We start from the raw sequence: 14,205 nt of genomic DNA, 5'->3' as shown, positions 1-14,205 counted from the left end.
AGAATGGACAGATATGAGAAGATCGGAATAAATATTAACAAACACAGAAAGCTCCTTTAGGCAGCATTTTTGTAATCAGCAGTTTTTATGAAGGGTTTTCCCAATGTATATAATGGATGTTTAAATGATATTTCAAAGATTCAAACTGTGAGACTGTCTTTGTTATACAAACTGTTACATTGCAAGTCATGATCGTGAAACAAAGTTGTCATATGGATCCATGCACTGACAGTATGTATTGAAACAGCTTAGGATAGTTAGTTGAGAGAGGCAGGCAGACATACTAAACTGCATACAGATTCAATGAAAACTGTTAAAGAGGTATTGCACACACAAAATATTGGTTTACATATTACAAAATTATTACAAAATTATAACAAAATTATGGATAACAGAATTTACTTGAACTTCTTTGTAATCAAAAACTACAGTAGTACTATTACACACATCAACCAGACAAACTCACCTGCCATTATTATTATCAGGAGTTGCTGCTTTCAAAGTCACAGACATTTCTGTAAAGAAAATTAACAATGTACAGTAAATTGGTCTCCTTAGGCTTATTAACTTACTGAGCATACCACAATATGCTATATTAATTTACATTTGGTCTAGAAAGGTGATTGTTAACCTATGAATAGGTACAGTAGGTCTACTAGACTTGTGCTTCACTAGCTATTTTCATACATCGAAATGTACACATATCTGGTAGTCTTGCTACACAAAAGGAAAACATATGCTCGCTAGGCAGCCAGCTAACCAAAAATGAGGCAAAGACAGGTGTAGTGTTCTGTATTTCCCCACTTGTATTTATGTGGTAAAAGAACTATTAATTTGCCAGGACAAAAACTGTATACACAAAAGAGGCTGGAAGGTGAATAAAACAGTGTTGCCACCTATACACAAAACTGAAAACTGCAGTGAACAACCTGCTAAAACAAACTGTTAATTACAACTGAACTAATGATAATATTACAGGGATAGCTGAGGGAGAAAATCTAACATATGACCTTAGACAGAATTTTACGATCAAGACAGAAAGGAATGTTGCACAGTGGCCGGGCTAATGTGACCCCTGAGACCTTATAGGCAGACCAGCTCTCCATCTATGGAATGAAGGACACTTAATTACTAACAGGTGTGGCTAAATATATTAAAGGGCATGACAATACCAATCATGGAGGGTCATGTGACATGCTCTGGGTCTGCTCACCAGTGCTACTAACATATATGTAACTCAACCTTTACTCATTTCAAAGTGGTAAGAGTTTCTTAGACAACAGAACGCCATGATGCAATGGACATTTAACGGTAAATTTGAGATTAATTGCTTAAATGTTTGGGTGATAATGATGCTGAGATTTACTTTCTCTGTGTCAGAAAGGCTTGGTCTGCAAGGAATCTGGCTACTAATCAAACATCTACTGTCAGAATCTCATAGATTGCACATGACGGTCACTCGTATCATCTCATAGATTGCACATGAAGGTCACTTGTATCATCTCATAGATTGCACATGACGGTCACTTGTGTCATCTCATAGATTGCACATGACGGTCACTCGTGTCATCTCATAGATTGCACATGACGGTCACTCGTATCATCTCATAGATTGCACATGACGGTCACTCGTATCATGTTACGCACGCGTTGCATGCAAATACGGCTAGGATACTTGTTGCCATAAAACAGCAAATCCTGTCGTCTGCTGCTTACAGTACATGTACATTTACTTACAATATGTACATTCTTGATTTGCTAATACAGTACATGCATTCCAAACTGTAGTAGTTTGACTGTTTGAAGTAAAATAGCAACTTTGGAATTGAACATTTCTGGGTTCAATTTGATTCACCAGGACTGTGGCAACTATACGATTCTGACATGAGTTGCTAATATACTGCACATATAAGGAGTAGGATAAGAGTTACAGTAAGTGCTACCCGAGAGCATGTCACATGACCCTCCATATTTGGTACATATTTTTGCACATCTCTTAACTGACATAATTGGTCCAGAAATATATTGTATGTCAATGTTTTTATCCATTGTCTATAGTGATGAACACTATAAACCCTCTACCTTTTGTATTCTACATGACACATTGTGATATTTGTCTGAAAACTAAAAATCATACATCATATCATTATCTTGAAAAACTCAACCACTTAAATCAGACAGGGTGATGTTTAATGGTGATTTGATACCATGAATTAGTTTCCCAGTTGATTGTACCCTGACACTGCATATCAATCTAGGTCATTGACATGTACTAAATGGAGGTCAATGGTTTCATAAATATGAAGTATGTCCCACATCTGAGTGACTACAGCATTAGTATATCGATGACAGGATGCTGAAAATTACAAGTTACCATTGAATTTATTCCACAGGTGGCTTATCTCTTGGTACCAGGTACCACTTAGTAAAGTCTTCTGGAGAAAACTGAGAGCTCAACTGTATGATTTCATTTTTTGTAAAAATTCACCCAATTTCAAAATTTCTATGACAACAGATCCAGAATATTTTTCAGAATATAAAGTTATTTAATACTGTCTGTAAGTTTCCAAACTCCACTGGCGCCACCTCTTTTCCTTTGTCTGTGGAATTTTCTATGTTACACCATGCATGGGCGGCGATCATGGGGGGGACGGGGGGACATGTCCCCCCAATATTTTAGGTGGGGGGTATAGTATCTAATATCCCCCCAATATTTGGTGGCATAGTTTTGTATTTTTTTATGATATCGCCAGTAATTTCAAAATAGAAAATGCTTAGATGCAAATTACAAGGCCTGGGAAGTGCCATTTCCAGCGATCTGGGAGGCATTTTCGGCCAAAATTTTCTTTTGCGCTTCGGGCCAATGGTGGTGCTACGCTTAGAAAGTCTGGGTACAAGCTTTGCCCCTCCCTTGGCAAATTCCTCGCAAGGCGCCTGTCTGACCGTGTCACAATTTGTTATACTATATATGACCGAAAGTAGTTTTTACTTTTTTTTTCGAAATGAAATCCGTAATGAAATTTGGTTTGCCTCTTGTGTATTGGTGTAAGTACGTACAATCATATATGATTATTATTATTATTATTACACGAGATTTATATAGCGCCTTATTCAATTAAAAAATTGCTCTAAAGCGCTTTACAGCAAAAGATAAAAAATTTGTTAAAAGTAAAAAAGAGTTAAAAAGGATATAAAAGTTAAGATTGTATAGAAAAATAGAAATATTAAAACATAAATAGAAAAATAAATAGAAAAATTATGACTAAAATACAATAATAACACCAAAAATAAGTATGTACAGCAAGTATGAAATAAGTACATTAATCTGTGTTGGCAGCTCTGAAAAACAGTGTTTTAAGTAATTTCTTGAATTGCGTTAAGTCTATATTAATATTGCATATGTCCTGGGGTAAGTTATTCCATAATGTGGCAGCAGTATAATCAAAACGTTTACATTCATATGTTGCTGATTGGGTAGAAGGCACGCTAAGTAAATTTTTATTCATTGAGCGTAAGGATCTAGGCGGAATATAAGGTATGGTCTCATTGGTGATGTAACTAGGGGTCAAGTGATTAAGAGCCTTAAAGGTAAGTAAAAGAATCTTAAATTTTGATCTAAAACGTACAGGTAACCAATGTAGTTCATACAGTACAGGAGATATATGGTTGCGACGAGGAGTTCTAGATATAAGGCGAGCTGCACAATTTTGTGTGCGTTGTAGGCGGTTTGTTAGAGACTGTGAAATACCAAAAAGTAAAGAATTGCAATAATCGAAGCGAGAGGTAACGAGGGATTGAACCAGTATTTTACATGCATCAGTTGTAATGAAATCTCTAATTCTAACTATATTACGAATATGGAAATAGCAAGACTTGATAATATGATTAACTTGGGTCTCCATGGTAAGATGAGAGTCAAAGTAAACTCCTAAATTCTTAACAATAGATGCAGGATAAATGTTATTGTTCCCAACTGTAATGTGCGGAGTTACATCGTCTTTCAATTGAGTTTTAGGTGAAAAAATAATAAGTTCCGTTTTAACATCATTTAACATAAGTTTGTTTCTCCTCAACCACATCCCAACATTGTTTACACATTCCTGCAACTTTTCTTGTATTTCTGTCCCTGGCATTTTGGGATCGAACTGTAAATAGAGTTGCGTATCATCGGCGTAGCAGTGGTAGTTGACTTGGTGACGCTTTATGATTTCACACAGTGGTTTGGTGAACATACAATAAATGATGGGGCCAAGTACTGAGCCTTGTGGGACGCCAGTGCTAAGTTGTACAGCTGTCGACGAAGTCTGGCCAATTTTGACCCATTGCTTTCTTCCTGTCATATAAGATTTAAACCAGCTTAATGCATTTAGTGTAACCCCAAAAGTTTTTTCCAGACGTTGAAACAAAATTTGGTGGTCGATGACATCGAAAGCAGTGGACAAGTCAAGTAAGATAAGAGCCACATTAAACTTCGAATCAAGTGAAACTGCTATGTCGTTGTGCACCTTCAAAAGAGCGGACTCCGTTGAGTGGTGTTGCCTGTAGGCAGACTGGTAGGTATCGTGCAGTGCATTTACAGCTAGGTGGTGACTTAATCTGTTAGCAACGACTCTTTCAACTAGTTTCGACACAAATGGTAATTGCGAAACAGGTCGGTAATTTAAAAGAGAGTCTTTGTTCAGTCCAGTTTTATATGATCCACATCGATATGGGTTCACTGGGTTTCCATTTGGCCTGTATCCTACAAGATTTCTAACCGCAGGTGCGTAGCCAAGGGAGGGGGGGAAGGGTGGAGACCACCCTCCCCCTCGAGCATATTTTTTTGGTATTTTCTATGATAACAAAGTTTTATAGTAGCCGTTATAAGAGGTTTTAATATTTTTACACCAATAATTTAACTGTGTCTGAATTTTCGAAAATTCCTTGACCAACATTCTTCATCATACTTCCTTCTACTCGTGCAATTTTGACTGTTCTGTTAGGGTTTGAGGGGGGGTTTTCTATATTGGTTGTCCATAGATGAAATTTTGTGCAACATTATGGGTATGTTTTGAAGTGAATTTATTATTCAAATTCTGAACAAATAATGGGCTTAAAACCTTGAAAAGTGGGGCTGACGGGTATTGTGGGGCATTATTACCTACAAAAGCAATGATCCACAGGAGATGCAATGAGGTCGAACATGATGTGTGACTGGTGACAATCTTGAAAAGGTTATGAATGAAACCAAAAACTATTAGGAAAAACTTGGTTCTCAGGCAAAAGTGTACATCTGGTTGGTCATTTTCAAGCCCGAGAAGTGCCATTTCCGGTCATCTGGGGGGCTATCAAAACCAGAAATTTTCTTGTACTCTGCGCGCCAACCAATGGTGGCGCTCCGCTTTGATAGTAATTCGCCTGCATCCAAGCAAATGTACCCCCCAATATTTGAAACAGATCGCCGCCCCTGACACCATGGAGCTATAAACAGATAGCTCCATGGTTACATGAACCTCCATTATAAAGTTTACATGGACACATATACACAAACCTACAGTACAAAATGTTAAGCTCTCATTTATGCCATGTATTAAACACTGTTCTATGGTTTGTAGAGATTTTAGTCTTTGAAGACTTCTCATCTCAGAGTCCATGACTAATATAATTCTCAAGGACTCCTAGCAATGAGGAAACTGGAGAAAAGCATTAGTAGTGTAGGAAACCTTGTAGAGAAGTATTAGTAATTGAGAGCATGTACCTTTTTTGATAACCAAATGTTAGACTAAATTCAGGACTAAATTGTGTAAATAGCAAAGTCAAAAGAGGAAACAAAAAAGGAAAGAACAGCAAAGAAATGTTTATAGCAATTTTAGGTATTATAGTCATTATCATGCAAGTCACATTATTTGAAAATTAGAAGTCACTCCATTTTGTTTAACTTGTTTTTCTAAACTAGATGGCTTATACTGTATACAGTCTGCTTTTTAAAGAGGGTCAACCAGGAACTTGAGCCTATAACTATACAGTAACGTCACTAACGTGTGTCCAACATTAGGGATAACACAAATAAAATTCATTTTGAAGTTTAATATTGCAGGATAGGCACTTGCTAAGAATTGTAGGGTAAATTAATTGGAACAATCTGTTCAGTGACAAACCGAAAGCCAGATATACATGTACTGGTCAGTTAAACTTAATAGGCGCGTACAGTATATATTTCTCATTAACACAGGCTTCTGTGTTCTTTCTGTGCTTGTCTTTATAATTGCTGTAATGAATAGTGAAACAGGGACATTTGTTTTAGTGGCATCCAGGTTGATCAAGGTCCATCTGAGAACAAAAACCTCATATATTTTATTTTGTATCATTTACTTTGACTCTTGAAATATGAACATCTAATCATTCTAGTCTTTGTAAATCACTCAATAATTCTGATTTTCTTCTCTATGCTTCTAAGGTGAACTGGCCTATATTACTTTGAATGTATTATTGACATCTTAAATAATACGATTTATTGTAATAAAATTGTTGACTGCACTTTTTGCTTTGGCAAAACTATTTTCATTTGACCTTGAATTGATTACCCCATGTCTTAATGCACTACCTGCGTGATGGTATAATGCAAATTTCCATGCATAAATGTATCTGAAACTTCATGTTTTCCGCGCATATCCAGTGCTTCTTTTTTTTCAAAAAGAAACTTTACAGTGTGGACTGGAGTCCTAGCTGGCTATAGCATGTACTTAAAAACTTCAAATTCCGGCTAGCCTATACCCAACGTGTAATCAACAACTTATTGTTACTCCATCTAGAACTAGTATGAGTTCATATCAGGCAGTTAATGTGGACAATGTTGACAATTGTAAACATTTGCTGAAGTTTCAATTAACGTCAGTTAGGGCCCAGAGCCATATGCTGGCATTGAGGATGTTAAACACGTATGTTAGCCTGTAGCCTACTCGTTCAACACTTGAAAGTAGTACAGTACTTGACATTACTCGCAAAGCGGTACGGTGAGCAAACTCTCTTTGTGAAATTTGAGCAGTCAGTGGTTTACCGCATCATAAGTCTTCTAACTTATGTAAGTCCTAGTATAAGTAACGTGGAAAGTTCTGCTAGACTAGGGCTAGCCTTGCAGCCTACAAAAAGTAGTTAAAATGTCACGATTATACATAGGTTTACGAAGTTTCAGACCAGAAAAAGATAACCATGTCTGAAATGCCAGGGCCTCGTTTATATGAGATAAAATCCCTTACCAATTTGATGTGATTTTCCGCCAACTAGAAACTGGTCTCTGTTCGTCGTGTGCTCCACTGTAATGTGCGTAACATATATTTAAGTACGCGAAGCATAATATAGCAAACTTTCAAGATACAATGCGCATGATCGCACAGGAAGGTGGGACGTCATGCAGCAGTGTTACTGTACTTCAATGGGAACATTATAACCAACATAAATACCATGGGGGAGGGGGGCGGGAGGAGAGGGACCGGAGGGGAGGGGAGGGGGAACGGAGGGGAGGGGGAACGGAGGGGAGGGGGAACGGAGGGGATTGGATGGATTCGATTTATCGTAGTGTTGGCCTCGGGGAGGGGGATCCCTTTGAACAGTTTTGTGTAAGTAAAAGTGCTTAAATGCGAAATGGTGCGATTTTGACAATTTTTAAGGAATATGTATCTTCAAGAACTTATAATAAGGCAGTAATAACCCTGTAAAAAATATTTTTAAAATTTGTTAAAAATAATTATTCTTTTAGATATCGAAATTTAAACATCTCATAATTTACGCAACGGACATGCTATAACAGTGGCGTAGGAAGGTACTTTTGAGTGGGGGGGGGGCTGAAAACTGATGGCCGGCCTGGAGGAGGGGGCACCCCCTCCCCTTTGGATTTTTTTGCATTTCCAGGTGGCCTCAGATGCAATTTGGTGCAATATAGCACACTTCCACACCCACTCCATTCTGTAAACTTAATTTTGTATTTTCACCTGGCCTTAGATGCAATTTGGTGCACCAAATGAGATTTTTTTCTCATTTGGAAATGAAAAGGGGGTTTTCTGACTTGCGAAGCGGGGGGGCGGAATGATACTTCCGCCCCTCCACATTTTTCACTGGGGGCTGGCGCCCCCCCCCAGCCCTTGTGCTATAATATACACCACGATGTATGTTTGTACAAGGTTTTCTTTAGTTTGGTTCAATTTGTTATATGGACTGCCAGCCTTGGGAAGGGGGTATAAGAAGAGGGGTGGTGTCAAATTATAAAGTGAATCTGAAATATATGAATGCATCATTATATTGTTATAGATGCTATGATACTTCGTTAAAAATGATGTAGCTTGTAGAGACCAAAATTTACGCAACTCACTTATTTACACAATAAACGCATTGTTATTATTCTGGGAGGGGTTGTACTCTATTGTTAAATGTGTACCCCGATTGCTAGCCAATTCGAGGCAAACGTTTATTTCGTTGCTCATAAATTCCCAATCCACGGTCTACAGCTGGCTAAGGTGTTTTTGTTTTGTTTTTTTAATTTGTTTTTTGAGCTGACTTTGTAATTGTAATTTATATTAGTTATATTATATATTCTTTAATTGGGGTGCGTTCTTTTGGTCTGTAACAACCAAAACGATTTATTATTTATATTTTAACTTAAACAATCGATTGGAAACGGTAGTCGTGTAACTCTAGGACAAATTAACTGGCAGCAACTGTATTCCCCGTTTCTGCCGCCCAACCGCCCCCCCCCCCCACAATCGAGAAACATTCTCAAGAAACTATATGAAAAACAAGTTCAATGCATCCCGAGATATGACGATATTCCGTCGAAATGGGGTGGGGGTGTGGGGGAGGAGGTACCATTCACCTTTGAGAAAGTTTGGTAAATATGGTGGAAGCCTGGATACAAAATGCAAGTGCTGTTTAAATTGTAACGTACAACGGGCGTATATATACATAAATGTTGTATAATGATACACTATGTTAGGATGTAGTAATCTTCTGTCGGTCATTGAGGGGTCCCCGTCATTTAATTTGGGGGAGGGACTTAAGCATACTTGGTTACGCCCTGAGAGGAAAAGCCACCTATAGTTTTTAACAAGTCCAACCGTCCGGTTATATCCAGGAACAAATACTCTTGCCAAGAGAGGCATAAAAGATGGCGCCATTCCATTTCCGGTAGAATGATAACGTTAGTTTCACCATGGAGCTATAAACAGCTCCATGGTTTCACTTGTTTTACAGACTTTTATTGTCAGAAATCCCTGTTTGCTTTCCGGTGGGGATCAAAAGGTTGTGGAGTTAAAACATGTTTGTCTCCCAAATATATAATGTATTTATGCTTTATGAGATTGTTTGCGTGCGTGCGTATGTGTGTGTGTTCGCGAATGTTGTTTTTTTCTTTCGAATCATCATTTTCGTTTTGTCACAAACGATGGCTAGAAGTTTGATAAATTCCTGCCATTTCTTCATAAGTATGCCTCAACAATTATCCTAGACATGCCACAATTTCATGGCAGATTTACCCACGTGACATGGTTATATAATCGAGATAAAGGTGTAAAGAGAATGAACTGATGAGGATACAAAACCAACAGTATAGTTCTACCTTTGGAGTGAGAAAATTACACTTTGGGCGAAACAGCCATGGATTTAAATGAACTTGCTTGTTAGTGCGATGTCCATATATGAAACGAAATCGGTTACTAAAAGCCGCTGTATATCGTTCCGCTAGTCGCATGGTATGCCATACAAACACCTGGTCGAATTATGTTAATATTCCTAATTCGTATGGTTTTATATCCAGCTAGTTGTATATAGTTAACATTCTACTAGTCATAAAGTTTTATATTCCGCTTGTTGAATGTTGTTACATTCCACAATTCGTATGGATTTGATATCCCGCTATAGTATGGTTTTACATTTCGCCAGTCGTCTATGGCGTAACATTTCGCTAGTCGTCTATATGGCTTTACATTCCACTAGTCGTTTATTGTTTTATATATTGCACTAGTCGTTTATTGTTTTACATTTCGCTAGTCGTATATATTCTACACATTCCGCTAGTCGTATATGGTTCTACATTCCGCTAGTCGTCTATGGTTTAACATTTCGCTAGTCGTCTATTGCTTTACATTCCACTAGTCGTTTATTGTTTTACATTTCGCTAGTCGTCTATGGTTTAACATTTCGCTAGTCTTCTGGTTTTACATTCCACTAGCCGTTTATTGTTTTATATTCCGCTAGTCGTATATGGTTCTACATTCCGCTAGTCGTCTATGGTTTAACATTTCGCTAGTCGTCTATGGTTTTACATTCCACTAGTCGTTTATTGTTTTACATTTCGCTAGTCGTCTATGGTTTAACATTTCGCTAGTCTTCTGGTTTTACATTCCACTAGCCGTTTATAGTTTTATATTCCGCTAGTCGTATATGGTTCTACATTCCGCTAATCGTCTATGGTGTAACATTTCGCTAGTCGTCTATGGTTTTACATTCCACTAGTCGTTTATTGTTTTATATTCCGCTAGTCGTTTATTGTTTTACATTTCGCTAGTCGTCTATGGTTTTACATTTCGCTAGTCGTATATGATTCTACATTCCGCTAGTCGTATATGGTTTTGTAATTTATGGACATTGTAACGACTCGGACATTTGTTTCCCTCAAAATCCGAAAAGAAATCGTTAACCAAAGAGTGCAATGAAAGAAATCTAAATCTTAACAATCAAATTTACATAGGGGTACCTTATATTTTCGTCACTATAACATTCACATAGATCAATGACTTGTTGTGAATATTGCAACAAACTGTACTGATTAATATGTAATGAAATCAGAAGGGCATGCAACTGACACATTCGACGAAATATGCGTAAAAATAAACTGAGCTCACTTTACAAGCACTTCCCTGAAAGTCAAGGAATTAAGGAGGCTACTCCCTATCTGTGTTCTTTTTACTTTGTATACGCGGTTTCGTGGGAGTAACTTCACAAATCACACAGAATGCTCTAGACCTGTTATTGTCTAATTTAATGACTCCACATCTCCTAGGAATAGTTTAAAATAAGGCTCAGAACGCCAAAAATTTGTTTGTCTTGATAATAATAGCAACTCTGACCAGGCGCGTAGCGGGGAATTTGCCAAGGGAGGGGCGAAGCCTGTAGGCAAACTATCTAAGCGTAGCGCCACCATTAGTTGGCGCGAAGCGTAAAAGAAAATTTTGGCCGAAAATGCCTCCCAGATCGCTGGTAATGGCACTTCCCATGCCTTGTAAGTTGCATCTAAGCATTTTTTATTTTGAAATTACTAGCGATATCAGAAAGAAATATGCTCAAGTGGAGGGGGGCGTTCGCCCCCTCCCCCTCCCCCTTGGCTACACGCCTGACTCTGACGTCTAAATTAAGGGGAAAACAGATCACCTTGCAAACTTGTATAGACTACTCACCCAACAGCCATGGCAACTACGGAAGCTCATACACAACGGACCAATCTTCACAAGAAACCCCTTAAGATGCCGTAGCGGGGTCTGCGTCAGTGCTGGACGAGTTGTATAACCGCAAATTGATACGATCGCTTCCTGCCTCTGTGTGCATACCCGATTTAGCGGGACTATCTATTTATAATATCCCGTGCGCTATTATTGCACCACTATGGTGCAATAGTCTACATTTAAAGTAGTATATGCCAATCCTACAATTAAGATCATCGTGCTCTTGTTGTATACATTCATTGAAGTGTGAGCTCTTTGAAGTATTCTGTTTATAAGGGATGTATTCATAATATCTCTTTCTATAGTGTGTCATGATTGCAATTTCGTGCTTTGTGCAAACTATATACTCTTGCATCTTGCATATAGATACATTCAGACAAAGAGACTGACTTATTTGTTACATTACTGGTTTAAACCAAGCTCCACACGTGCACAAATTGATCACCAATAAATTTGATAATATCACACTGTTCAAGTCTTTTTCGACTTGATAAACCTTTTTTTTTTAGCATTATGCTGTGTTTTAACAAAGAAAGTATTAATTGGCCTTGATTGCTTCTAATATCCCCCAGTTAGGACTGCATTAATGTTCTTTTCCTTGTATATGCATAAGTATGCGTGTGCCTGTAATTTGTCAGTGTATTTGTATAGGTAATATGCACTTAGAATTGCAACGACCGGGGTTCCCCGAAAGGGTATATGTTGCGAAATGTACATTTCTGTTATAAGTATGGAAACTTCTAAGTGCCAATCAGTAAATTCGGCCAATCAGTTAGCAAGTTAAGGTATGCTTAATTACGAATCCAATGAACCAATCTTGACCGACAGGTCCACCTAGATTTTTCTCATCAATGATCAGGCGCGTAGCCAAGGGCAGCCGCCCCCCCCCCCCCCTTGAGCATATTTTTTTTTTTAAGGTTTTTATGATATCGCTAGTATTTTCAAAAGAGAAAATGCTAACATGCAACTTACAAGGCCTGGGAAGTGCCATTTCCAGCGATCTGGGAGGCATTTACAGCCAAAATTTTCTTGTACGCTTCGCGCCAACTTATGGTGGCGCTACGCTTAGATAGTTTGCAATGCCGAATCTACAGTTTCCCCCCTCCCTTGGCAAATTCCTGGCTACGCGCCTGCATCAAATTAAGATTAATGAGCTAGTAAATTAATGCAGTCGATTCTATCCTCAATATTACGTCTCACTGACACGTCTTTATAACAGTATACGGTATAAGCCATATTTAAAACACATTAGAAATTTTCATAGATTTTGCCTTCGACTTCATTCTTTCAGTTTTATTATCAAAATGAAACTTGGATTATCAAGCTAATCTCCTTGTATTGAAATTAAATACTAAATGACATCGACAAGTTATAACATTTACAATAAAAATGAGTCATCTTTTAATCCGTAAATCACTCTAAGTTACAGCCCACAATTTGTTACAAACGCAAATCTGTTAGCCTTTTTTTCCCCTACGGTGTACGGTATATTGTGTTTCTTGTTGCAACCATGTAATCAATTATCCATCACTTTGCACACTACAAAAACTTATAAACCGAAAATAATGCCAGGTTTAATGAAACTTTTCAAATAGGATGAGATTGAGCAGCTCCATAGAACACCGTGTATGACAAAGTTCAAAGGTCAACTGTATTTTTGGTTATCAACAATTATCCTGACTGTGAAAATTAATTTCAGTGAAATTAAAATCCGAGATTTACAAGAACAAAACCTCTCTGATCTCCTTGTGGGCATATGAAGGTAGAAAGGTATTTACGGTATTGCATTTAGGGTCTGTTTCTAGTATAATAGTGATGTAACTAGCTTCGAAACTCGATGTAGCCAACATTTTTGTGCTTTTTGCATGTGAGAAAATACTTTTATCTCAATGCCATTAGTTCTGTCTAATTTTACTCTATTCATTGTTCCATATTGTTTATTGCTCCTATTCCATGTGTCCATTGTTCCTAGTCCATTGTCCATAGTCTATTGTTCCTATTCATTGTTCCATATGAATATATCTGTCTGACTTAAATACATGTGTTCTTAAACTCTTTTCGTCTCATTAAGCCTTTGAATAAGATCCTGTTATGATCGACGGAACAGGCCCTGTAGTATGATTTTGTTTTTAAAGGCATTGAAGACTCTCGCACAAAGAAAAGTCTCATGCCGGTATCTGACCTAGTTTCGAATGGGGTGTGACAGAAGTGTTAGACACCACCATCGATCCCAGAAAATACACACACAGCTTGCTACCGTCTGTAATTAGACACTAGTGCACAGTCAATTCATGCAGCTACGGTCAATACCCACAACACAGTGTACATAGTAGCGGTGGACATCTCAGGTCTAGATAAAAGATAACCAGGTATCACGTTTCATTACTGTCTGCCTTTTGTAGCGACACGAAAACACTTCACTTGCACTGCAACGGAAAGTTAACTTTTTCAGATAGCGGCACGCAGTTTGGGGCGAGTCTTCAACGCCTTTAATATGTCACATTCCCTTCTTGATTTACTTATAATAAGGACATTCAAGGCTTCCATGAAATATTAATGAAACAGTTGTAAGAACTTCAAACGCTAACATTTGTGACCAATAATTATCATACTAATGACCTTTCAAGGGATATTCCGACGGCAGATGTTAATTATTTAACAAAGTTTCTGGCACTTTTAGTGTAACGTGAGAACAATACTCCTATCTATAGTCAAATGGCAGTTTTCATTATTGAGG

The 14,205-nt window shown here is 37.8% G+C and overlaps 1 protein-coding gene across 4 annotated transcripts in view; it reads right to left on the bottom strand.

Moving 5' to 3' along the window:
* LOC139969395 (uncharacterized) overlaps positions 1–11,582 on the bottom strand; it is a 62,062-nt gene extending 50,480 nt beyond the window's left edge. For 2 of the 4 annotated variants that reach the window (XM_071974319.1, XM_071974321.1), the window contains exons 1-2: positions 11,424–11,582; positions 467–515 (exon numbers count right to left, since the gene is read on the bottom strand). In XM_071974319.1, coding sequence (XP_071830420.1) covers positions 467–513 — 47 coding nt within the window. In that variant the 5' untranslated portion in view covers positions 514–515; positions 11,424–11,582. Of the gene's footprint in view, positions 1–466; positions 516–7,235; positions 7,293–11,423 lie in introns of all 4 variants that reach the window. The other 2 variants (XM_071974320.1, XM_071974323.1) reach the window with 2 other exon arrangements.
* Between the last annotated feature and the right edge of the window lie 2,623 nt (positions 11,583–14,205).

Source organism: Apostichopus japonicus, chromosome 7, assembly GCF_037975245.1.
Source record: "Apostichopus japonicus isolate 1M-3 chromosome 7, ASM3797524v1, whole genome shotgun sequence".
Classification (NCBI taxonomy): domain Eukaryota; kingdom Metazoa; phylum Echinodermata; class Holothuroidea; order Aspidochirotida; family Stichopodidae; genus Apostichopus; species Apostichopus japonicus.
This window is presented reverse-complemented; position numbering and strand designations above follow the sequence as displayed.